This window comes from Eretmochelys imbricata, chromosome 6 (assembly GCF_965152235.1).
Source record: "Eretmochelys imbricata isolate rEreImb1 chromosome 6, rEreImb1.hap1, whole genome shotgun sequence".
In the NCBI taxonomy this organism is placed as follows: Eukaryota; Metazoa; Chordata; order Testudines; family Cheloniidae; genus Eretmochelys; species Eretmochelys imbricata.
In genome coordinates this window covers 124,390,774-124,415,090 of record NC_135577.1, presented here as the reverse complement: position 1 = coordinate 124,415,090, position 24,317 = coordinate 124,390,774, and the positions used below count along the sequence as shown (strand labels likewise).

The window sequence follows — 24,317 nt, the reverse complement described above, 5'->3', positions numbered from 1 at the left end:
GGTAGTTGTGTGAAAGTCTTCCATTTCATTCGCCAAATGAGAATATTGGGCTAATGGTACTTGGAAGGGACTGTGTGAACCTCGGTAGAAAAAGCAAACTGATCACCTACATGAGTGGATATGACACTATAGACTCACCTTATCACTGCTAATCCATCCTTACTAGAACTCTATCTTCAACGCCAAACATTCAAAAATCAGGAATCAGCCTCTCCCAAAATCTTAAAAATTATTAGATTTCTAAAGAATACATTTTGGTTCATTTTATTTGCCTTCTGGGTTTTGAGCTTTCAGGTGCACGTTTTCAAGCTTTTCTTTTCAACCATGAGGGCAAGAAACTTCCTTTTAAAAAAAAAAAATTAAAAGCTCAGAGTCTCCTGTAATCACCTGACTCTGGGAACTGGGACTTTAAGAAAAACACAAAATATTGCAAGATTCGCAATAAAATCATGAGAGTTGGCAATGCTGCCCCAGAAAGCAGAATTGTCACGGCAGGCCGATGGTCTGAGGTTTGAGTTTACACCTCAGTCACTATTCTACAGAAATGCTTGCTAATTGGCAGGGACATTTTCACTGAGGTGTGCAGGTGCCATATAGCCTGGCAGTGAAATATCTGTGCTGTAGTGGTAACTTGCGCTGTTTAGTGTGTGCAGAATCAGGCTGTAGAGGTCTGTTTCTGCATGTCAAAGTTCTTCTATGTTCAGTATACGTCAGGGGTGCGTGTGCGCTAGAGAAAGACGCACACAGAGTAAATAGATTATAGCACTGTGGCAATGTTGTGTAGCAATAGACTCCATGACCCTGTGGTTTGCAGGGATAGACAAATGGGTTCAGTTGAATTAAGAACCAGGCCAAACCTCAGATTGAACCACAACCTTTTCCAGTGTTTAAAAAAGTTTGGAGAGCTCTTTAATTTTTGCCCTCCCTGGTTTGGGCAAGAAGTAAAACAAGCATAGGAAGGGCTATTTTTTGCAGTATTTTTTTCCGCCCAGTCCAGACACTACTTGAAATTTCAGCAAAAGGGGGTGAATACTTAACTGAATCTTCTGTGCTATGCCCATCACAGATGGACCCCTGTCTTGAGAGCTGCAGTGCAATCTAATGGACAGAGAATGACATTAGTGCCTGGAAGTCCTGAGTTCCAGTCTTGTCTCTGACCTCCTATGGGACTTTGAACAAGTTATTAGGCCTTTAACAATACCTGCTTTGCAGTGGTGCTACGGGGAGAAGCTAATGAATGTTTGCAAAGCACTGTGAAGGGCTAGAGAGCCAGGAAATGATCCATGATTGGAGGACAGGACAAGAGCTACGGCTGGGGTTCCTTTAATAAGGTGGAGGTGACGGGGGATGGTAGAAGTAAAAAATGGGAAATACAGATACACAGACCTAAGATTACATGAGATGAGGGCCAGGTAGGGTGAAAGGAATTAGCACCTGGTCGGAGAGCGAGCGCCACATTGCTTCTCTGTGAGGAGGCCCAGTTAGTCTGGTTTTCCTGGATGCTGTAGTGGATTAAACAAAGACCTACACCGGGGCTAACCTCGCCTCCCACCTGCCAGTGGCACTAAGCTGAGGCTTGCGGGGTTTTACTTGCACACATCTAAGAAGAACCATTTGGGCACCTGGGGCCAGAGTCAGGCCTGCGGACCCAGGAAGGTGCATATTGCACCTGCCTGAACCAGTGGGGAGTGCCACGCACCTGGGGGATCCATCCCAGGGGAAGGCAGGCACGGGGGAGGAGCACTGAAGCGACCAGCCCAATCCCATCCCTTTCTGGGCTACATCAGCTTCCTGTGGGGTTCTTTGGTAGAAGGGAAGAGAATGCTGTGCTGCCATGGCTCACCTCCAGGTGGATTTTCTACTGCCGGGGACCCTGCACCAGAGCCTGCGTTCGCTTCCTCTCAGTGGCGGTGCAGTCCAGTGGGCAGGGAACTGGGCTGGGACTGAGACAACCAGACTCCTTTCCCCAGCTCTGCCACTGACCTGATGTGTGACCATGGACATGTCACTTCATCTCTCTCTTCCTCTGTTTCCCTTCCCAGCTCTTGTCCATATAGACGGCAAGCTCGTCGGGGCAGGGCCTGTCTCTTACTATGGGTTTGTACAGCACCAAGCACAATGGGGCCCTGATCTTGGTTGGGTGCCTCTTGACACTACCATAACTACAATCAGTAATAACTGTGGAGTAGACCCTGTGGAGTGAATCCACCCACTGGAAGTTTAAATGGGGAGTGTTACTTTTAACAAAGGATCTAGTAACTGCCCATATATGGCTGATATAAAACCCAAATAAAGCTACTCCTGGGCCACGGCCTTCCCAAGATAATTAGTTACCTGGATTGTTCTCTGTTTATTTACCTACCTCCGCCTCACTTTCTGCCCCAGATTTGGTAGCCTGAGGGAATACTCTTAACACACAGAGTATTCTGCTTCCTGATCAAGGAAGAGACACTAGAAAACTGGTAAGGGATCTGCTGGGAGCAGTTTGCCGGCAGTGGGGTAGAAAATTTAAGCTGAATCATGAAGGAAAGAGACTGTGGTTTTAATGATGGTTTTCATATCCTTGAATGTTGAGAAATCAGAGATCGTCACAAATATTTAGAGTAATTAATTGAAGCTGAAACAGGGTGGTTTGGGTGCTGATTCACACCCAGAAACTAGAGACTGATAATGCAGCCATATTTGCATATATACTGTACCAACATGGAGCCATTAAATGTAGCAACCGGCAGAATAGGAGAGGACTTCCAGAGGCTCAAAACTCCATGCATCCTTCGAAGTGCAGAAGTTCTAAATTCTAAGGTCTGTTTGATTTTGACTCCTATTGCCTGATGTATATTGTTGTATAATAGTAATTCAAGGAGGAATGGGGTGAGGTAATTGCTAATGTGGTATTATTCAAATTTGATTCAGATTAGCTGGCTACCTGGATAGGGTAAATCTGATGTGGTTGGATTAGCTTCAGTGGTTGAAGACACCAAGGATTTTCAAAGACCTACAGGATTTGAGCACCCAACTCTCACTGAATTCCAGCTGCAGTTGGGCACCTGAGTTTGGCAGCTGCTTTAAAATCCCAGTCTAAGTTATGTAATGTAAGACCCTTCTCAGTGTGTTGCTGACTGCAGACAATTGTGCATGCCTTGGGAACTATCATTCCCCCATGCCCGGATGAGCACTCACTGATGTATTCTGAATGTCATTTCATCCACTAAAGGTCTGTGTGGAAACTGAACCTTGGATGAGATTGTCTTTTTCAGCAGTTTCTATCTCCTAAGTCATAACCTCTAAAGCAGGTCACTCAAGATTCCCTGGAAGGCTCAGACTGTTCTCATTTCCTGTCTCTGGATTCCCTGCTGAAGTGGGTTTGCCATGTTGTTGCAACCTGGCTTTCTTAGAAACCAGGAATGCCCCTAAATGTCAACATCTAATTTGCATCATTCCCAAGTACTATTGAAAAAATTGGGTGATACATCTGAGGAGAACTGGCTTGCAGATTGGTAAACAGACCTGGAATCACACTATGAAAAATGGTGAGGACCACCCTGGTCTGTTCCATACAAGGCTATCTAGATTGGTTTTCTAAAGGCAGCATGGCCTAGTAGCGGATATTGGAACCTCTTGGTTCTACTTCCAGGTCTGCCACACACCTAGGGTAGGTCTACACTGCGAGTGAAGGTGCGAGTGTAGCATGGATAGCCATACCCAGGCTGGTTTTAATCTGGTTAGCGTGGGTAACAATAGCATAGATGTGATGGCACAGGATTCAGTGTGGTCTAGCAAACCAGAATTCATATCCAGGGCCCCTGGCGTGGCAGGCTTGTACTCTGGCAGCTAGCCCTGTGCTGAAGCCCATCTACACTTCTAATGTTAACTCAAGATAGCTATGTTAAAGCTAACACGGGTAAATCTACCCATTCTACAACCATACCTTCACATGTAGTACATAAGAACAACCATACTGGGTCAGACCAAAAGGTCCATCTAGCCCAGTATCCTGTCTTCTGACAGTGGCCAATGCCAGGTGCCCCAGAGGGAATGAACAGAACAGGTAATCATCAAGTGATCCATCCCCTGTCGCCCATTCCCAGCTTCTGGCAAACAGAGGCTAGGGACACCATCCCCCCATCCTGGTTAAAAGCCATTGATGGACCTATCCTCCATGAATTTATCTAGTTCTTTTTTGAACCCTATTATAGTCTTGGCCTTCACAACATCCTCTGGCAAAGAGTTCCACAGTGTGCATTGTGTGAAGAAATACTTCCTTTTGTTTGTTTTAAGCCTGCTGCCTCTTAATTTCATTTGGTGACCCTCTAGTTCTTGTGTTATGAGAAGGAGTAAATAACACTTCCTTATTTACTTTCTCTACACCAGTCATGACTTTATAGATCTCTATCATATCTCCCCTTCGTCTCTGTTCCAAGCTGAAAAGTCCCAATCTTATTAATCTCTCCTCATACGGAAGCCATTCCATATCCCTAATCATTTTTGTTGCCCTTTTCTGTACCTTTTCCAATTCCAATATATCTTCTTTGAGATGTGGCGACCACATCTGCATGCAGTATTCAAGATGTGGGGGTACCATGGATTTATAAAGACGCAATATGATAGTTTCTGTCTCATTATCTATCCCTTTCTTAATGATTCCCAACATTCTGTTCTCTTTTTTTGACTGCCATTGCACATTGAGTGGATGTTTTCAGAGAACTATCCACAACGACCCTAAGATCTCTTTCTCGAGTGGTAACAGCTAAATTAGACGCCATCATTTTATATGTGTAGTATAAATATACCCTTGCTGAACTGACTTGCTTTGCAGCCATGGCTAATTCATTCAATTTTTCTGTGCCTCAAATTCTGCTTCTTACTCTCATGAGCGGTTGCACTGAAGCCAGTGGGACTAACGACGTGCAGATGAGCAGGATTTGGCCCTTGGTCCGTCTGTAGAAGGAGGAGAAGAATTTTACACAGCTTCTATTGAAAACACTTCTGTGGAATAGCTATGGATTCAATTACTAGGTGAAATCCAGCTTGCCTTGCTCATTTACATGGTCCCACTGAAGTCCATGATGAGTAGGATTTGGTCCAATGTTTGAGACTTTGAAGTATTATGGGATTGCTCGGTAGTATTACAAAAGAATCCACAATCTAAAGTCAGTGGCTCCCCTGACGGCAAAGAGAGTTTTGCCGTTGACTTGAACGGGGCCAGGATTTTGCGCTGTGGGTTTGAGGTTAAGCTGAACTGTCTTAACTCCCTCCCTTTTTACATATACATAGGGGGTTTTGGGAGGGTTTTTTAGTGAAATATTTTGCTAGGAAAGCCCATTTAGATCTGGCAGCCCAATGTTCCCCCTGGGTCCCTGTCCTTTAGAACAGCTTGAGAGATTGGTATGTGACAGAGCGAATCATGCAGATTATTAAGAATGATGAGTGATAGCATGAGGAATGGGTGGGAGAAAGCCATGGGAGGGCTGGGGATGTTCTCACTACAATTAACTTCCCTCTTTTGTGTTTCCTGTTAACTGGGGGAGTCTGGTAGATGTCGTTGCTTTTCCAGTCTTCCAAGATGAATTTAATTGTGAATGATTTCATTCTGCCCTTGTGTATGTTGTAGCCAATGGTTTGCGTCATACTCAGTGAATTTAGGCAGATTTTATTTGTATGTGAGTCACTGAGCTTTTCCAGCTGAATGTCACTTACTTGGAATTTTTGTCCGATTTTGTTTGTGTTTTCATCTCTTGGTGGTTTTCCACTGTGCTCTTTCACTACCCAGAGGAAAAAAAGGTATAGGAAAACCTAAATCTGACTCCAGCAGGGCTTTGAATTGGCAACTGACAAGGAGAGTATTATGAATGTGCAAAAAACAAAAACCAACAACAAAAACGGATGCTGTATTTTGCTTTGAGGGAGGGACTGAGGCCAAGTCAAATTGAGGACTCTAATTTGGGAGTGGTGTTATTACAGGTCAAATGGAGTCAGTTACTAGCTAAATTGAGAGGACAGTCACATGCAGGAGCTGTAAATGCTGATCACATGACTGTAGTACAGAGTCTCTTTTACAACTCACTTTTATTTTGTTTACAACACTAAAAAGTTTATTAATTTTACATCTATATATTGGTCATCCCCCACAGTCTCCAACATTTGCCTGCCCTTTACACAGAAGGGTTTATAAATAGACCAGCTCCTGTATTATGTGCAACTTCAGTCTCTTTATTTTTGTACTGGAATCTGTTCAATGATTAACAGTTTAAACCATGTGCTGTATATCAATACCTCACATACCCTTCATATCTTATTTTTAGTATTATTTTTTCCCCTTCTAAATCCTTTATCCATGTTAGGCAATGCACTACTGACATTCAGATAATTTTTTTAGCCTTTGATTAAACGTGTCTGCATTTCACTGGAGCTTTTACTAAGAAGTTTGCATGAAATATAAAAATGCCAAAGGAAGATTTCCTGTGTGCGATGTGTTTATGTGCATCATATTTCACTGAAAACTATGAAGGTTTTTATCATTCTTGTGGATTAGCTATAAACGAAGGATCTAGAAACTCCAGATTTTTTAAAATTACAGTTCAGGCTCTTATATCCTACGAAGTTCCTCTAAAAATCTGAAGTTAAATTAGTGCAAGGGCATATAGGAAAGTAGAGTTCTGATGTGAGGAAAAGTGGAGAGGGAATTCATAGCCATCTGGTTCTTCTGGTGCCTCTTAAAGCGGCAAAGCAAACAATGTCTGGAGCATTGCTTAGGTGCGCGGTCTCCAAGAGGTCGTGGAGACTTACGGAAGCTTTCTGTAAAAATGGCTGTTCAGTTATGCCTTTAATCCTCTTTGACCCGGTCTATTGCCGTGCCTTCTGGGCTTGGCAGAGTCGTGTGTGGTTTGAAGCTGAATGCTGTTCAATCTAAGATAACTTTGTGGCACTTTGCACACCAGCCAATGAAAGCTGTTTGACACAGGAGCCAGAATGGATGTCTGTCGTCTATTGGGCCAATGGCAGCCAGTCCACCGGGCCTGACATCCCATGTTTGATTATTCCACTTCCTCACTATATTCATTGGAAACTGATAAATGACTTGTACTCCTCTAATGGTCGGAGGGCAGCAGCCCACCCAAAGTAAAGTTTGGTGCCATTTCTAGATTCCTCTCTGCATGTGCTGTGACGTCCTTCCTTCCCCCTCTCCAGGGAAGGACACTTGAGGCACTGGTGCTCTTGTTTTCTGTGTTCCAGGGCCTCTTTCCTGAGCAGATGACCTGAAGCAGAAGAACGTATCCATCCTGAGTGATTCCACAGCCGCTGCCCAGAATGCAGCTGAACCACACTTGTCGTTCTTGAGCTTCCATTTGCCTTGAGTGAGAAGGATCAAGCTAAGCATCTTATAGTTTGAAAGGAGTTCTCCTCACCTAATTGAGGCCAGAAACAGGATGGCCCTGGTGCACAGGAGGTCACCTGCCCAAGGAAGTGTTGAGGAAATATCAACTGGCCTTTGTGGGTTTATTCCTTAGGCTGCCGGTCCAGCAAGGCAAAGACACCCATGCTGGCTCCTATGCCCAACAGATTGCTGTAGGTCTCTTGCTGCTGTTGGAGACCAACTCTCTTGAGGATGGCAAGGGCCTGTGAGTGAGGCTGCTTGTTTGTCACTGGCTGGAAATGTTTCTGCCCTCAAAAAGACGATGTTGGTTGCGAGACTAGCAAGGTTGGCTTAATTCTGCTTTCGCTTAGAAAGTGGGTCTTCTCGTTGTTTGTCAGTGCCTGATATCAAGCTGTCTTAAATCCTGTGGGGAGCTTTTCCTAGTCATCTGTCCCTCAGAATGGTCCTGGAGTCCAAGCATGTTTCTGTCTAATTTACCTTCTATGCTGTTTTGTACCTGTGCTTTGGGAGTACCTAGGAACCTTCAGAGGGACCCCCAGCCCATCTTGCTCTAAAGCTCACAATTGCTGCTGTCCCAGGTTTGCCAGGTTTCTTTTTGCCTGTGTCTGACCCACTCTGCATCCAGATTGTAGCGTATGAGTTTGAGAGAGGCGAGTTGTGACCTTTGGATCAACCCCGCGATGCCTGGCCTGTCGAGTTTAGAACATTCATTTCTGACAGTGAGCTTTTTCCAGCCAATCCCTCTAGCCTCTTGGCAACTGCAATGTTCTTCAGAGCCCCTGGCTCGGCCGTGCACCTTGCTGCAGCTCGCAGCAGTAAGTGCGCTAATCAGTTGGGCAGGATTCTCAGTCTCTCCATCTGTTGCTCAGGTTTGTGTGTCCTCTCTCCTCTCCAGATATTAGCAACACTTTGACTGTCACATCCGCTGCTCATTGGGACCCTGTCTGCTGGGCCACAGCTTGTGAAATGAGTGCAGAGGATTATCTCTCCCGTGATGTGCTCGGAGCCAGTGGAGAGAGAACAGGCAAAATGTTGAAAAGCAACTGAGGGTTTGCTACATGGCCACTTAGTCTGCAGCAAGCTAAAGTGTAAATCTGCATCGCACTAACATACCACTCCTTAAGTGTCTGTCTGCACTTTGGTGCCATGTACCAATTGTTCCCCAGTCCACTTTGACCTACTCCTGTTTCAAAGGTTGTGACTTGGGTGTGTTAGAAAATTTTACCAGCATGTCTTTTCCCTCTTCTAAGTAAGCCAGATGCCCTGAGGTGCTCTCCACTGACAAACGTCACATCCAAGCATTCTAGTGCCAAGCTTAGAGTAATATTTCTAAGTAACTCTCCCGTTTTCATGGTATCTGAAGCAAAAGTGTGCAACAGCTTTGGCCTAGAAATAAAACTTCCTACCAGATGCATGGCAAGAAAATTCAAAGTCTCCGTATATTTTGGTTTGATATTAAAGTCTTTTTTTCCAAGAAATATTTATCTCCCCCCCCCCCTCCTGATTTCTGCTTTTGGAGTGAAAATTATAGCGTCTGTATTCAATTTAGAAAAGAAAAAACCCTGTTACTGGTACTCTCTCTCCAGAAGCACACTCAATGGGGAAGCTGATTGTAGCTTGCCATTAACAAGCACTGGAAATCTATTCCTTCTGGTCTTACACAGACCACCTTACAATAACATGAGCACTGCTAAGTTTGCTAATTATGGGGGGAAATATAGCCAAAAGTAGGAAAATCCTTGTTCTTCTGCATGCATTATAGTTCAGTAGAACCAGATTACTTTGTGGTTGCAGATGTCTATGTGAAGTGTGGGACACATTGTGAAGGTTCTTCCCTTTAATACAATATGTAACCAAAATAGTTAATTTTTTCTTCATAATACTTTTTTTCTTGATGAAGAGCAGTGAGCTCCCTCCATTGGCTAATTCAGCACCAGCAGAGGCCTGCATCTGTGCATTCACTAGGCTGGTTAAGTATTTGTTTATTAGGCTGTTTGGGACATAATTTCATGAAGAGTCCTCATGGCTTTTTTCTCCGTCTGACCTCGGCGACTTACCCTTTGTCTTTATCATCCCCAGACTTGCTGTTGTCTGGCTGAAATATCCCAAGAACTTTTGTTCAAGCTGAACACAGTAAGTTAAAGGGCTGCTCCTCCAGGCTTTCCTCACACAAAATCAGTAAGTCTCCTCACGGGAGTAAGAAATACCCCCCGTGCATCAGGGATACAGCCCTGGGCCTGAACTGTCATTGCCCTGGAGAACTGAGTGGAAAGATGAGTTCCCAGCAGCACAGAACCAAGTTTTTCATCTCCCGAAACCCGGCTTCAAAAGCAAAAATGAATTTGCTGCTCTTATTCTATTCCCCAGTGGACATTTGTACACACCATGAAAACACCGCCCAGCATGACACACAGTTTCAGGAGTGGAATAGTAGGGTTGTTGTAGGGTAAGCTTGCTTATGTGATGCTAGCCTCAGACACTGCTCCTATCTCCTATCTCCCATAACTCCATTTTCACAAACAAATCACCATGAGACACCCTATATATGTTCCATATAATACATAGTATATGTGGAGGCTGATGCGACCTAGGGAACATACCTGTTTATGACCCCGTACTCATTTGTTGTTGAATCCTGTTCTCTGTGTATGTCTGTGTTTACATGGACATTCAGTGAATGCATACCACATACGTTCCATACACGTATAACTACTACATCAGGCAACTATGAAATTGTTAATGGTTTTGCTGATGTCCATATGGTATCTTTTTGACAATGCCTACAAGCTAAATTAATCCCTATCATAACTCCATTGATTTCAATGAACGAATTAGGGCCAATATGTTTAACAATCAGAGGGACATCAGGGCTCATTCTGGTGCTTAACACATATGAAACTTCTTAATCATAGAACCATCCTGGACGTTAAAGCCAGAAATGACCTACTTTAGTAAATGATCTAATCTGTGCTCCTGTTAGTTCAGGAGTGTTCCCTACTATAGATTTTCTAGCACTTTGTCTTTGTTTGCTTTTGACTCTTGTCTTTGTTTTATTATCTGTGTAGCCCAGAGGTGGGCAAACTATGGCCCCTGAGCTCCTGGCTGGGGAGGCTAGTCCTGGGCCCCTCTCCCACTGTTCCCCCTTCCCTGCAGCCTCAGCCAAGCAGCGTGGGTGGTGTGGCTGGCTCTGGCCAGGCAGTGGGGCTGCGAGCTCCTGCCGCTCTGAACGGCATGGTAAGGGGGCATGGGGGGGAAGGTTTGGATAAGAAGCAGGGGGTTCCGGGGGACAGTCAGGGGACAGGAGGCAGGGGGTGGTTGGATAGGCGTGGGAATCCCGGGGGGCCTGTCGAGGGTGTGGATAGGGGTTGGGGCAGTCAGGGAACAGGCAGTGGGGAGGCTGGATAGGGGGTGAGGTCCCGGGGGAGGGGGTGGTTATGGTCGGGGGGGTCTCGGGAGGGGGCGGTCAGAGGTCAAGGAGCAGGCAGGGGTTTGGATGGGTCAGGAATTCTGAGGGGGGCAGTCCATTTGGGGAGGCACAGCCTTCCCTACCCGGCCCTCCATAGAGTTTCACAACTCCGATGTGGCCCTCAGGCCAAACAGTTTGCCTACCCCTGGTGTAGCCTAAAGTAGGGAGCTCTCAAACTCCTTCTTAGCATGGACTACATCTAATGGTCCATCTTCCTACCACTAGACCACTTGCCCTGCTATTCTCCATAGCGTATTCACCTCTCCTCCCATTAGCAGTCACATAACTTCTCTGCAGCTACTGTAGCAATTGCTTCTGTGGAAAAGGAACATTAGGAAAGTATTTAATGTATTTTTAGCTTCCTTTAATGTGATGTAGCAGCTGGAAATGAGGAGGGCCAGCACCGTGTGACCAGATAGCTTTCAGTGGATCACTGGCAAGTTTTCCATGGATCACTGGTGGCCCTTGGATGCAGTTTTAAGAGTCACTGGCCTACAGTGTGAGGTTGCTGAAATTGCTGTTGCAGAATGCAGATTCCAAGCCTGTGTGGGTGTGTTTTCATGTTTCAGTTTGTGCAGTATTATTTATCTATATTGCCTCTCATTGTGGTATTGATAGCTCAATTCTCACTTATTTTTCAAAGATGGCACCTACTCTTTAAATGCTTAACATGTCCAAAAACAGACCAGTTAGAAAAAGAATGAAGTCACTCCTGTAATGAGATACAGAAAGACAGTCACATAAATGGCCAGCTGGGGCCAATGTGAATTTCTTCATGGGTTCATAAATCTAGATTTGGGAGCTTTGGGAGGTAAAGAATAGAGCCCTATTTACCTTTTTTAACATTCCGTGAACAGTTCTGCTCTTTGATACTCTTTACTGAGTTCTGCTGGCCTCTACTAGCTTTTAGTGAGGCTTGAGACTTGTTCTGGTAGGGGATCTTGGCCTACTCTTCCCGTATAGGCCCAAATATTTCCATGTGCCTGCGGGCAGGTGGGAGACCTGCAGGGGAGGGGCTGCAGGGAAACAGGCCTGTAACAGATGTCCCTGGCCTCTGGCAGATCCTCTGACATGTGCTGGGACTGGACATGTCATTGGTCTGGGATAGGAATGGCCCCTGGCTGTTTTTGGCACAGATTAGAGCAGCTCCTGAGTCGGTGTGCTAACCTGTGGTGGGGACTGACTTGGCCCCCAGGAAAACAGTAGTCCAAAAGGTGGCACAAAACCACCCTCTCTCCAGTGCTTCAACTTGTATCTATTGAAATTAATGGCAAAACTTCAGTGGTGAAGGATCCAGGTCCCCAGACCCTGTGCTCAGCTCAGCTCCAGTGCAAGGATGAGCAGCCCTAAGGAGTGTCGTGGGGTCTGATTCACACCACCTTCTGCATCACTGCTGCATTGTCTGGCCCCATACATAGACTTCTTTAGAAATGCCGTCGGCGCACTGGGTCCGGATGTTACTCGCTTTGCCCTCAGTGGCAATTTTGCGTGGACTTCGATGGAGCAGGAGCAGTCCCCAGTGTTCCTGGCAGAGACATTTAGAAGTCAGTTTCATTAAGTGCATTTAATTCTGCTATCTCTCAATATTGTTTTAAATGGCGTCAGTTACCATATGGAAAAGGCACTAATTGAAGTTCTTGTTCTGTGGAGCTGGAGGATTGATAGATTTCAACATCAGAAAGAAGGGATGTTCTGGATGGATATACTGAGTGATTCTAAAAGATTTAGCTGATTCGTTTTATTCCCATTTTGTTAACATTGCTCTTTTGATAGCAAGTTAACTCAGGAAGAAAAGATAAGGCACCATTTCACCCATACTAAGTATAACATTTTAAAAGTTCAAGGTGCAGGTGGTAACAATTAATAATAACTAATAATGTAAATATTTTTATCTGGATGCCAGTTTTTTTCCTAACAAACGCTATATAAGGATCTCTTCACACATCATCAAAATTCAGCCACTCCTGGGGTGGAATATGGCAACTGTTTAACGGTGCACAGCAATAGTACACAAGAATTTAGGACAAGCAGCGAAGAATGCTGTATCTAACTGATAGTGCAGCGCGAATTAGGTCGGGAGAAGGTGGCTAGTTACCTACTGTAATAGAAATTTAGACAGGCTGGGCCAGGATCCTCTTTGGTGTAAATTGTTATAGTTTCATTGATTTCAATGTCACTGTGACAGCTTACACAAGTTGAGGATTTGGCCCATGGAGGTTAATCAAACTACTTCTGCGATGCCATAGGATCTTTATGGCCACAAGTGGTCTGGACATTATTTGTTATGCCTCAGCTGAAAGGTGTTGTGTACAATAGCACAGTCCTTCCTAAAGCCATACCAATCCTGCAAGGAACTGAAAATTGTGGGAGCACTCAGCTCCTTGTAGAAAACACTCAGAACCTCCCAGGATCAGGCCCTACTGAGTAAAGCTATGTCCACACTGGGACTTTCACCACCAGTGCAAACCCTTAGTGTAGATACAATTTACACCAGTGCTGCACCAGACTGAAATTAGGGTAGACTGCACCAGCATAAATAGCATCTATACTAGTAGTTTGCACCATTGCAGCTACACCGTTGGCTAGTATCCCAGTGTAGATCAGGCTTAGTCGTGCTAACTGCTGTATCACCAGTTCCACTCCCTTTGGTACACTTGCGCTTTCCTTATAGGACTTCCATCTAGCTACTAGTCAGGCTTGGCACTGCTTAGCTTGCAAGATACGAAGTGATCACAGCCTGAAGGGGTTATGCACATAGAGGGAAAGACAAGCTGTGGCTGTTCTGGAATCACTCTTGAGGGGTTTTGGACTACTTACCAAGATGGATATTTTTTAGAGTTTATTAAAAATTCAATGAAAAAAATTACATAATTTCTAATTTTTCTCTTAGATTGCATCCCACTTGGAATATTGTTGCCATTTCGCAATATTGTTCCATTATTCCATTTAGCCAATAACTTTGGGATGTGCGCATCTAATTCTTAGCCATTTCTTCCCTGAACAAATTATCTGAATGCACTTGTGAGCCTTCTTTTATACTAAATGTTGTTAAACTGAAAGCAAGAGTATAATTAAAACAGCAATTTAAGTGTAATTTACTAATGATTGGAGCCCTTAAATGCGCTGACTTGCCATTGTGCAGTAATAATACCAGACTTTGTATTTAAACATGCTCTCTGCCACTCCGAGAGTCCTTGAGCAGTTTAACACGGCTGTTACTCTGAAACCTTTAAAATCATCGTCGTCTTTAATTATAGTCCTTGTTACTTATTATAAGATGTCATCTAGTTTATAAATTGCAAATCATTAGTTTTTACCTCTCTGTCGATGCCCCAGATGACATATTTGTGTGCCCTCTTTGTGAAATCTGATAAACCATACATGGCAGTTTGAGGATAGCCTCCTTTCTGCTGCAAAACTTTCTATTCTGTTTTGAAAATGACAGGATTTGTGTTGAGCGGTTCTTTAAAAACACTTCACGGTGGTCTCATGTTTTGAAATGGTCCCTTTCAGGTGACTCATCTAATGAGATGAATCTCTTTGTGTGCATGCTTATCAACTACTCTTTCCCTTCTTCCGTACAGGGCTGATATTTTAAAAATGGAAGCCTGAGACTCCCAGGCAAAAGAAAAAAAGAATGCTTGTGCCCCCATGCACTCACAGTTGCTGCATCTCCATCTTCAAATTGCTGGACTGCAAGCACAAATCACTACGTAGCGTCAAACTTGCATGTACATTGGCCTGATTTTCGTGCACATTTGCAGTAACTGTGCAAACATTTGCATGTCCATGTGTATATTGATATTTTTCATGCATCCAGGTGGGCATTTACCTTTTGAAAAGTATAGAGCCCTGCTGTGATTGGTCTTTTTCATTGGGGGCATTAGAAAATCCACATGTCTGGCATGTGGCTGGAGTGACTACATGGCAGTCCACTTTGGGATGACCTTTTGGAATTGATTCCTTATGGTCAGCAAAGGTTTATGTTCTCATAGTCTCCAGACATGGATGATATTGCTTTTCATAAAGTCTTGGAAGAGGGACACTGTTGTATTTGATGGCTAGCCACTGGGGAGAGAAGATGGTGACAGGGTAGGTACTGGAATTGAGCAGTGAAAATTTAGCCGTTCAACTCTCCTACCCTTGTTTTCTCCTACTATACAGGTATATTACATACAAAAATGTGTTAAAAGAATTGTATTTAGGTTGCAAAGTTCCCTAAAGATGCAAAAGCACTCAAAAGTTACAAAATGGCTGCCCAAGTAACCTTAATTCTGCCTCCTTGTACATCCATCCTGGGCACTGAACATGGCAGGGGTCATGTGGAAATCATAGTATGTGAACATGTAATTAACATGTATCATAACGCATATATACACGGAGATTGAATTAAGGTTGCACAGGCAGCCATAAATGTGGCATTTCCTAACGTCTGAGCACTTGACTTTGCAAACTAAAGTGGCAGCTCTTTACATACATACTCTGCCTTCCTGGCTGCATCTGCTCTTGAGAGCTCCCAGGCATACCCAGAACAACGTGTGCTGCAGCCCTGGCTGTGGGCTGAGCCCGGCTCTTTAGAACGTTCATGTTTGGTTACTGATGTTCCTGAGCCATTAAAGCGAAATAGGTAGCAAGAATCTTGTAAGAATCTTGTAATGGAAGTTAGATAGCCAAGTGGCGACCAATACCCCCTATAATGAGGGAAAAAGAGATACTGTAATATGAATAGTGTCTGTTTGGAGACAAACGACTGTAAGACACTGCTTGGGTAGAGTGACTAGATCTCTGAAACAGGAAATGGAGGTACTTTTCTTAACATTGTTTTATCAGGCTGGAGATGGGGAACTCTGGGAGGGAGTTTGGACAGACTGGGAAGAGGGGTTTAGGAGCTGAGGGGAAGGAAGGATCAGGACATGGGTACTTGGGAATGATTGATAACTGGTAGGGAGTCGAATTGGGGGCTCCTGTGGGAGGTGAGAGTGAGTCTGGTTGTGGGGAGTTGGTACCAGTTGGTGTTGCTGCTGGGACTGGGTAGAACTGGGAGCTTGTCACCAGGAGCGTTGCTTGGGAGATGAACATGCTGGTGAGCTTCTCCTGTCTCCCTGGTCAGTCACTGCCCTGCCCATCTAGTCTTCCCTCCTTCCCAGTGCCTATCACGTTCCCAGTGCCCTGCTAGTAATGAGCAACAGAACAGGCCTGACTCTTGCCCTGAACTCAGAGGGAACCAAATCCTTTTCAGAGCTAATTGTTTGCCATTTCAGCTAAATTTGGCACTTGCTAGTTCTGGCCAAGAAGCAGAAAGGATTTTGCAGTTCACTGGGCCTTTGCAGAGCAGGGAGCCTTTTTTTTTTTTAACAAGATTTCTGATCCTGTTTTGCAGGCTAGAGAGGTTCAGAGCCACATCTAGTCATTTTGGAACGTTGCATTGAACCTCTGGATCTCTTGGAGACCAGTCCCACTCCTGCCTGAGCTTTCCAGCATCAGTCCTTTCTCCATACCTCAGAGAGGCTCTCAGGGCGCAGGTGTCACTGTGTTTCCTTTGGCCTACACTGCTCCCCACTGAATTGTACATGTGCTATGGGACCAGGGAGGCTTTCTGACAACATTCTAGGTACTTTCCCTAGTCCCTGGGCTGTGTCTGGTCAAGGTCCTATTTGTTTTCTTTATGCTTATCAGTGTGTACGTTTTATTTGTCAGTGGTGCCGGGCATTTTGTCGTTTCTTTGAAATCCCAGTTTATTTGAGCATGCATGGTGCACTGTTTCCTGGGTCAGAAAACCACACTGTCCTGCTTCAGACAGTCTCTAGAGAGAGGGTGGAGTGCAGCGGGGGGCTGAGTGTTTTAGGGAGAGAGTGTGGAAGATGTATGCTCTGTACGTTGGTGCATGTGTTGTGGGAGCAGATAGGTTGGAGGCACATGTCAAATGGGGGAGAGCCGGAAGGAAGACACATGTAATTGAGATGAGGTGCTCAGGATTCTCCTCCTCCACACACGCCTTCCAGCTTCCTTCCTTCTGTTGTCGCTTACCTCCGGTGCCCCTGCCCACCTTAGCCCTGGCCCTAGATGCAGCTGCCTTTCCGCTGCATTATGAGCACACTACCACAGGGGAGTGTGGAACATAATCCAGGATATCTCGTGTGAGCATACTCAGAATTCAGCGTGGAGGTGGGAGGTGACAAGCAGGCAGCGCAGCTGGGCCGGCAGTTGGACTTGAGTTGGGAAGAGGGTAGTAGGTGGAAAGCAACCAGAGTGGCAACAGTCAGACAGCATGCCAATGATCTATTGCGATTGGAAGTATCTAGTTGGTGGGCCACTGGGAATGCCCCACCAGATAGACAGCTAGTCTCTCTGCCTGGGGGGCAGGAACACAGCCAGGGGCTGCTCTCAGCCTCACCCTGCACCGTGGGCAGGTGGAGGGTCCACGGCAGCTCCCCATGGCTGCCCGAGCTCGCCAGCTGGGCTGCATGCTGGTCTGTCTGGGGAGGGCCCCGCAAATCCGCAGACCATTTCTGCAGCTCATGGGTCGGATGCGGATACACATTTTTGTATCCACGCCGGGCTCTACGTGTGACATTCACTCTCTCAGCTTGAGGATATAAAGTATTGCATGACAATAAGGACATAAAAATTGCCACACTGCATCAGACCAGGGGCCTGCCTAGTCCAGGATCCTGTCCCTGAAAACAGTCAGCGCCATTTGCGTCAGAGGAAGGTGCAAGAAACCCTGTATCGTCAATTCTGGAATAAATAGCTCTCAGGGGTAGTTTGTTCCTAAGCCACATCAGTTAGAGATTATGGAAAAGGAGTGGGTCATCATAGATTTCCCATCATTTCCCACAGGGAAAAGCAAAGGAAATTGTTCTTCTCCCTCTCCATCAACAACCCTGCCCCATGGACCTTTCCCCACCCCTCATCCTCAGATTTTTGTACTGGTACTATCTTGTATGCTTATAGTCACTACCTCTGAGTGATGGGAGCCCCATTGGGACAATCGGAATGATGTGCAAAAGTGAAATTGCTGGCCTTTCTGGCCTATACACACATGCAGTGTACTCAAATCACGGTTCTGTTACCCAATTAAACATTTTTCCTTTTTGGTCGAGTTAGTATAGCTTTGTCACTAAATCCAGTTCACACGTTTGTCAGTTTGATATACAAAGAGAAATCAGACAATTTGGAAGTGATTTCGAAGAAATAAAAAGTGTAGAGTTACCCTGGGGTGAGGGGAGGAAATATCTCTGCACAAAGTTTGAATTGGAATGATCAATGTTTCCAGAAAGCCATCTAGTGGTTTTGTGCTAAAACAGTTGTTTGCTTTTAAACAGGAATCTGAAACTGGTAAGAGTGTGTATTATGTTCTGAGAAACTGTCAACATTCATACAAGGAAATACAAGTTTAGAGCACAGATTTTGGCTCAGTTTTGCATAGATTCTGTAGCAGAATCCGAGCCTTTAATAGTATGTTTTGGAATGACTCTTTCTGAATTTGAGAGACAGGGTGGGTGAGGTAATATCTTTTATTGGACCAACTTCTGTTGGTGAAGGAGAGAAGCTTTCAAACTACACAGAGCTCTTCTTCAGGTCGATAATTGTATTATGCCAATCAAAAATATTTAAATTACTGAAAGTACCAACACCTGTCTTTTCTGAAGAATTAGTTCGACGCTGTGTGGACATTCTTACAAACACAGGGCCAAATCTTCAGCTGACATAGATCGGCGGAGGTCCACTGACAGTTTACACAGGCTAGGTATTGGGCATCAAAACTGTCCACTGCTTTCACAAAGAAGTAATCAGCTGGTGTTTAAAAATTGTGCTTCTGTAGTGAAATCATTCCATGGTTTTCAGTTGCAATTATAAATAACTTTCAGAGGAGACAAATTTTGCTACTAGTGTGTAGGTGCTGGGTGGTTTTGGTGGCCTGTGATATACAGAAGGTCAGACCAGATGATCTGGTGATCCATTCTGGCCTTAAACTCTAGGACTCTATGACTTCATGCATTAATAGTATTCATTTTCCCTTTTACTGAATGTAATTTTTAATCTGTGTCTTTGAAGGTGTCTTTGAAGTGCGTTAGTACATGAAACTCTTTTCTGTATAACATATAATGTTAACAAATGTTGGGCCAAATTCTGCCATTGGTTACATCAGTGCAACCTCATTAAAGTCAGTAGAGTAACAGAGGGCAGAATTTGGGCTGCTAGCCAAAGTCTCCACATGAGCAGAGATTAAAACGACTAGGACTGTTCATCTTAGAAAAGAGACGAAGGGGGGATATGATAGAGGTCTATAAAATCGTGACTGGTGTGGAGAAAGTGAAGCGATATTTACCCCTTGATGTAACACAAGACCCAGGGGTCACCAATGACATTAATAGGCAGCAGGTTTAAAACAAACATAAGGAAGTACTTCTTCACACAACGCACAGTCAACCTGTGGAACTTGTTGCCAGGGGATATTGTGAAGGCCAAAACTGGGTTTTGAACTGGGTTCAAAAAAGAATTCGATAAGTTCATGGAGGATAGGTCCATCAGTGGCTATTAGCCAAGATGGTCAGGGATGCAACCCCATGTTCTAGGTGTCCCTAAATCTCCGACTGCTGGAAGCTGGAACTGGATGATGGGGGATGGATAATTTGATAATTGCCCTGTTTTGTTCATTCTCTCTGAAGCATCTGGCACTGACCTCTGTCAGAAGACAGGATACAGGACTAGATAGACCGTTGGTCTGACCTTCTGTGTACATTCTTATATTACGTTATGTTTTTATATTAAGATTTTCAGAAATGACTGGTAATTTTGGGTGTCCATCTTGAGATATCTTAAAAGGAGCCTAATTTTCAAAAAGTGCTGAGCCCCCCTCAAAATCAGACCTCTTTAAGGAGTTTCAAATTGGGCACCGAAAATCACAGTTACTTAAATATGTGCCATAAAAGAGAATTCCACATAGCTCAGGGCATCACACACAGGAATCTCTTTGTAATGTTATATGTACCTTGTAGGAATCTATTTATTTATTTATTTATTTGCTGATTTCACAACTCTTTTTTTTTTTTTTTTTTTTTTTTGCCCCTCCAACAGGAATCATTAACCAATGGCAACAGGAATCCAAGGATAAAGTGATCTCCCTATTGTTAACCCATCTGCCTTTACTGAAACCAGGAAACATTGAAGCAAAGGTGGAATACATGAAACTGTTGCCTAAAATCCTGGCTCATTCGATTGAACACAACCAACACATAGAAGAGAGCAGGCAGCTTTTGTCCTATGCTTTGATCCATCCTGCCACTTCACTGGAAGACAGGAGCGCTCTGGCCATGTGGCTCAATCACTTAGAGGATCGCACATCGGGTAGTTTTGGCAACCAAAACAGAGGTCGGTCCGATTCTGTGGATTATGGACAGACACATTACTATCACCAAAGACAGAACTCTGACGACAAGCTGAATGGGTGGCAGAACTCTCGAGATTCTGGGATATGTGTCAGTGCATCCAGCTGGCAGGACAAAAACCTGGGGTGTGAGAATGGCCATTTGCCCCTCTACTCGTCCTCTTCTGTTCCCACTACGATCAATACTATTGGAACTAATGCAAGCACAAGTAAGTACTATATACATAAACCACTGCCGAGAGCCGTTTCTGGCTAGTTTGTGTGGCATATCCGCCCTACAACTGTTTCCTTGCAGCACTTATCGTATTAGAAGAGGGGCCAGTTTTAGCTTGGCCCTGGAAAAACCCTTCTTTATGCTTGATTGCCCAGAATAGTCATTTTGCTGTTTTGCATAGTGTAGGATTTTAAACATGAAGCTGCTTGGAACAAAGATTGAACAGCTAAGAGGTTATAAGAGCAAAAACATCCGTCGTTGAAGGCCGCCACTTTCCTTTCATGCTATTAACCCCAATTTTGGGTAACATTTTCAGAAGTGCCTAAGTGATTTAGAAGCCTAAGTTCCATTTTCAAAAGTGATTGAGGCACTTAGACGCCTAAGTCTCATTGGAAGTAATGGAACAAGACTCCCAAGTACCTAAGTCATTTTTGAAAATGGTACATGGCTCCTAATTCAGATGAGCACTTTATAAAACATTAGCTTTTATCTCTATTAGGCAGAGATGTGACTCTTACTGGTAACAGTGGATCTTAGCCGTGCAGTCTTCAGTGTTCTTTATTTGTAATGATGCAAAATTCTGGAGTCTTTCCCCATGCAAAGCTCTGACAGACTTCAGTGGGACCTACACAGGCTGCGGTACTGCAGGTCTCGGCCCCAGAATTGGATAATGCAGATAAGCCAGGGCATTGTGACTGGCATTTTTAAACAAAGATTTATGTAGCTTTTGTGTAGAGACTCATTATGGCTCTCCCCCCCCTTCCCCCAAGCTTTTGTGCCTGCTTATATCTTGGGTGGAGAAAAAATGTAGCATCTTCACAGTACGATTGGAGCCTGTTCTATTGACTGGCACTTGGTCTTTGTGTCGAAAGATGTTACGAGGGCTGGCATGCCTTTTACCCTGATGAAGGGCAATCTATACCCAGAGACCTTCCTTAAGATACATTACGAGGAATTGTTGTGTCTTCATATAGTGGGTACCAGGGTTTTACAAAGACAGTCCAGATAGTTTTTTTCATAACCAGGTTTCTATCTCAGTTTTAATGGGATCAGCAAATCAGACACTTGCCCTCCCCTCCCTGCCTCTGCTATACCTTTTCCTCGCTCCCCTGCCTGACTTCAACCTTCACAATCTCCCGCTTACAGTGCTGTTGCTTTCTAGCACTGACAGACATCTCCACCTCCCATGCCTCAGAATGATCCCAGGGTCCAACTGGGTGATGTTCTTCATATTCAGGGCCCTGTTTTCTATTGCTACCTGAGCAGAAGTGCCTGTACGTCAATGGAGAAGCTGACATCCTTCCCCATACACCCCCTGCTCCCATAATAGGAAGTTTCAACTCATCTTCCCCCTCCCTCATCCTTGTCCCCTCATGGCAGACCCCTTTAACCCATCCGTCTACACATGCCCTTGGACAAGTCCACCCTCTCTCACCCTCTAGTTGCACAAATATCTCACACACAAATCTCCAGGCCTTCGCTGGGGAGCAGATTTAGAAAGTGCTCCTGGTCATTCCTTTTGATGATTCTGAACACACTAATTGTACAGAATGTAGAGATCGCTTTCTGGAGGGAAAGCTGCTTGCAGTAAAGAAACTTAACTTGTCTGTCAACCTGTGGAAATTCACAATGAAAAGTTCTGAGAGCATTAGAATGGTTATTAAAGACTTCGTGGTCTCTGTGGATAGAAAATCCATGCTTGAACAATAAGAGTATAGCAGTAGGTATAGGCCACCGAGCACCTGACCAGGATGCTGATGGTGATTGTGAAATGCTATGGGAGATTAAGGAGGCTACAAAGGCAGAAAACTCAATAATATTGCGGGATTTCAACTTATCTTCATATTGTCTGTGTGTGTGTCACATCAGGAAGGGACGCAGAGAAAAAATTTCTAGACACGTTAAGTAAATGCTTCTTGGAGCAACTTGTCCTGGAAATCCACAAGGGGAGAGGCAATTCTTGATATATTTCTAAGTGGAACACAGGATCTGATCCAAGAGGTGCATATAGCTGAATAGGTTGGTAATAGCAACCACGGTGTAATTAAATTTATCATCCTTGTAGGGGGGAAAATTGTCAAAGAAATCCACCACAGTAGCATTTAACTTCAGAAATGGGAACTATATACAAATGAAGAAGCTAGTTAAAGAGAAATTAAAAGGAACAGTCTCAAGGGTGAAATGCCTCCAAACTGCATAGAGAAAATTTAAAAACACCATAAAAGAGGCTCAAACTAAATGTATACCCCAATTAAAAAAAAAACAGAGGACAAAAAAAATGCCACCGTGGCTAAACAGCAGAGTTAAAGAGGCGGTTAGAGGCAAAAAGGCATCCTTTCAAAATTGGAAATCAAATCCTAGTGAGGAGAAATGAGAATAAATTCTGGCAAGTTAAGTGTAAAAGTATAACAAGGCAGGCCAAGAAAGAATTTGCAGAGCAACTAACAAAAGACACAATAGCGAATAGCACTTTTTTTTTAAAGTACATCAAAAGCAGGAAACCTGCCAGACTGGGGCCTTTGAATGATCAAGGTGCTGAAGGAAGATGAGGCAGTTTCGGAGAAGCTAAATTAATAATTTTCATTGGTCTTCGCTGCAGAGGCTATGCGGGAGATCCTTGCACCCAAGCCATCCTTTTTAGGTGACAAATCTGAGGAACTGTCCCAGATTGAGGTGTCAATAGAGGAAGTGTTGGAACTAACGGATCAATTAAACAGTAATAAATCACCAGGACCAGAGGGTATCACCCGAGAGTTCTGAACAAACTCAGATATGAAATTACAGAACTACTAACTGTGATATGTAACCTGTCGTTTAAATCAGCCTCTGAACCAGATGACTGGAGGGTGGCTAATATAACACCTATTTTTTAAAAAGTGCTCCAAAGGCGATCCCACTAACTTCAGAACCAGGCAGATTGGTTGAAACCAATATTAAAGTACAGAATAATCAGACACGTAGATAAACAAAATACGTTGGGGAAGAGTCAATGTGGCTTTTGTAAAAGGAAATCATGCCTCACCAATCTATTAGACTTATTTGAGGGGGCCAACAAGCATGTGGGAAAGGGTGATCCATTGGATATAGTGTAATTGGACTTTCAGAAAGCCTTTGACAAGGTCCCTCACCAATGGTCGTTAAGCAAACTAAGCAGTCATGGGATAAGAGGGAAGATCCTCTCATGGATCAGTAACTAGGTGAAAGAAAGGCTATTGTTTCTCTCCTTAGCTGTTGTAACTAGGGCCTTCTTTAAGGTGGAATTTCAAATCCCCAATGATGGTTATGAATTACCGTTATGACATGCATTGTTAAAGTCCCCATCCCCATGGTGTGTAAGTGCTCCTATGTATATTTGGCTGGTGCATAGAATGCCATGTGGCAGGAACATTGCTCTGTCCTGCTGCACAGATTCTTTGCTGACGGGTCAGACCCCAAGTGCTCCAGGCATGATGTATGTTGAGATTCCTATCTGACTTGCCCCCTTTGCCTCATCTTCAGCTAGTGCAGAAATTAAATGGCTCTTGCTGCAAGCACCTGCTGTGCAGAAAATTCTATTAGGTTGTTTCACAGACGAGTCTCTCAAGAGGGGATCGTTTTCACTAGGCCCTGGTGGGAGGGTGCATGAGAGGCTGATTGTGAAAATAGCTGTGTGAAGGATCCAGTTGCATGGCCAGTGCTTCCTAAGTTCATAATGACCACAGCCTGTTTCACTTTTGCCACACATGCTTCCTAATGGTCCTGAATGTTACTGCAGTCCTTCTCTCAGGTACTGTCTTTTGCACTGGGGCCTATATTGCATGAAGGATTTAACCAGCCACTACAAAATATACGTTCATTACACCTCTGCACTGAACTAGCAAGCACTGGTCAC

General features: G+C 44.3%; 1 protein-coding gene across 1 annotated transcript in view; it reads left to right on the top strand.

Annotated features, from left to right (window-relative positions):
- SAMD4A (sterile alpha motif domain containing 4A) overlaps positions 1–24,317 on the top strand; it is a 202,805-nt gene that overhangs the window by 97,662 nt on the left and 80,826 nt on the right. Inside the window, exon 3 of the mRNA XM_077820758.1 lies at positions 19,923–20,441. Coding sequence (XP_077676884.1) covers positions 19,923–20,441 — 519 coding nt within the window. The remainder of the gene's footprint in view (positions 1–19,922; positions 20,442–24,317) is intronic.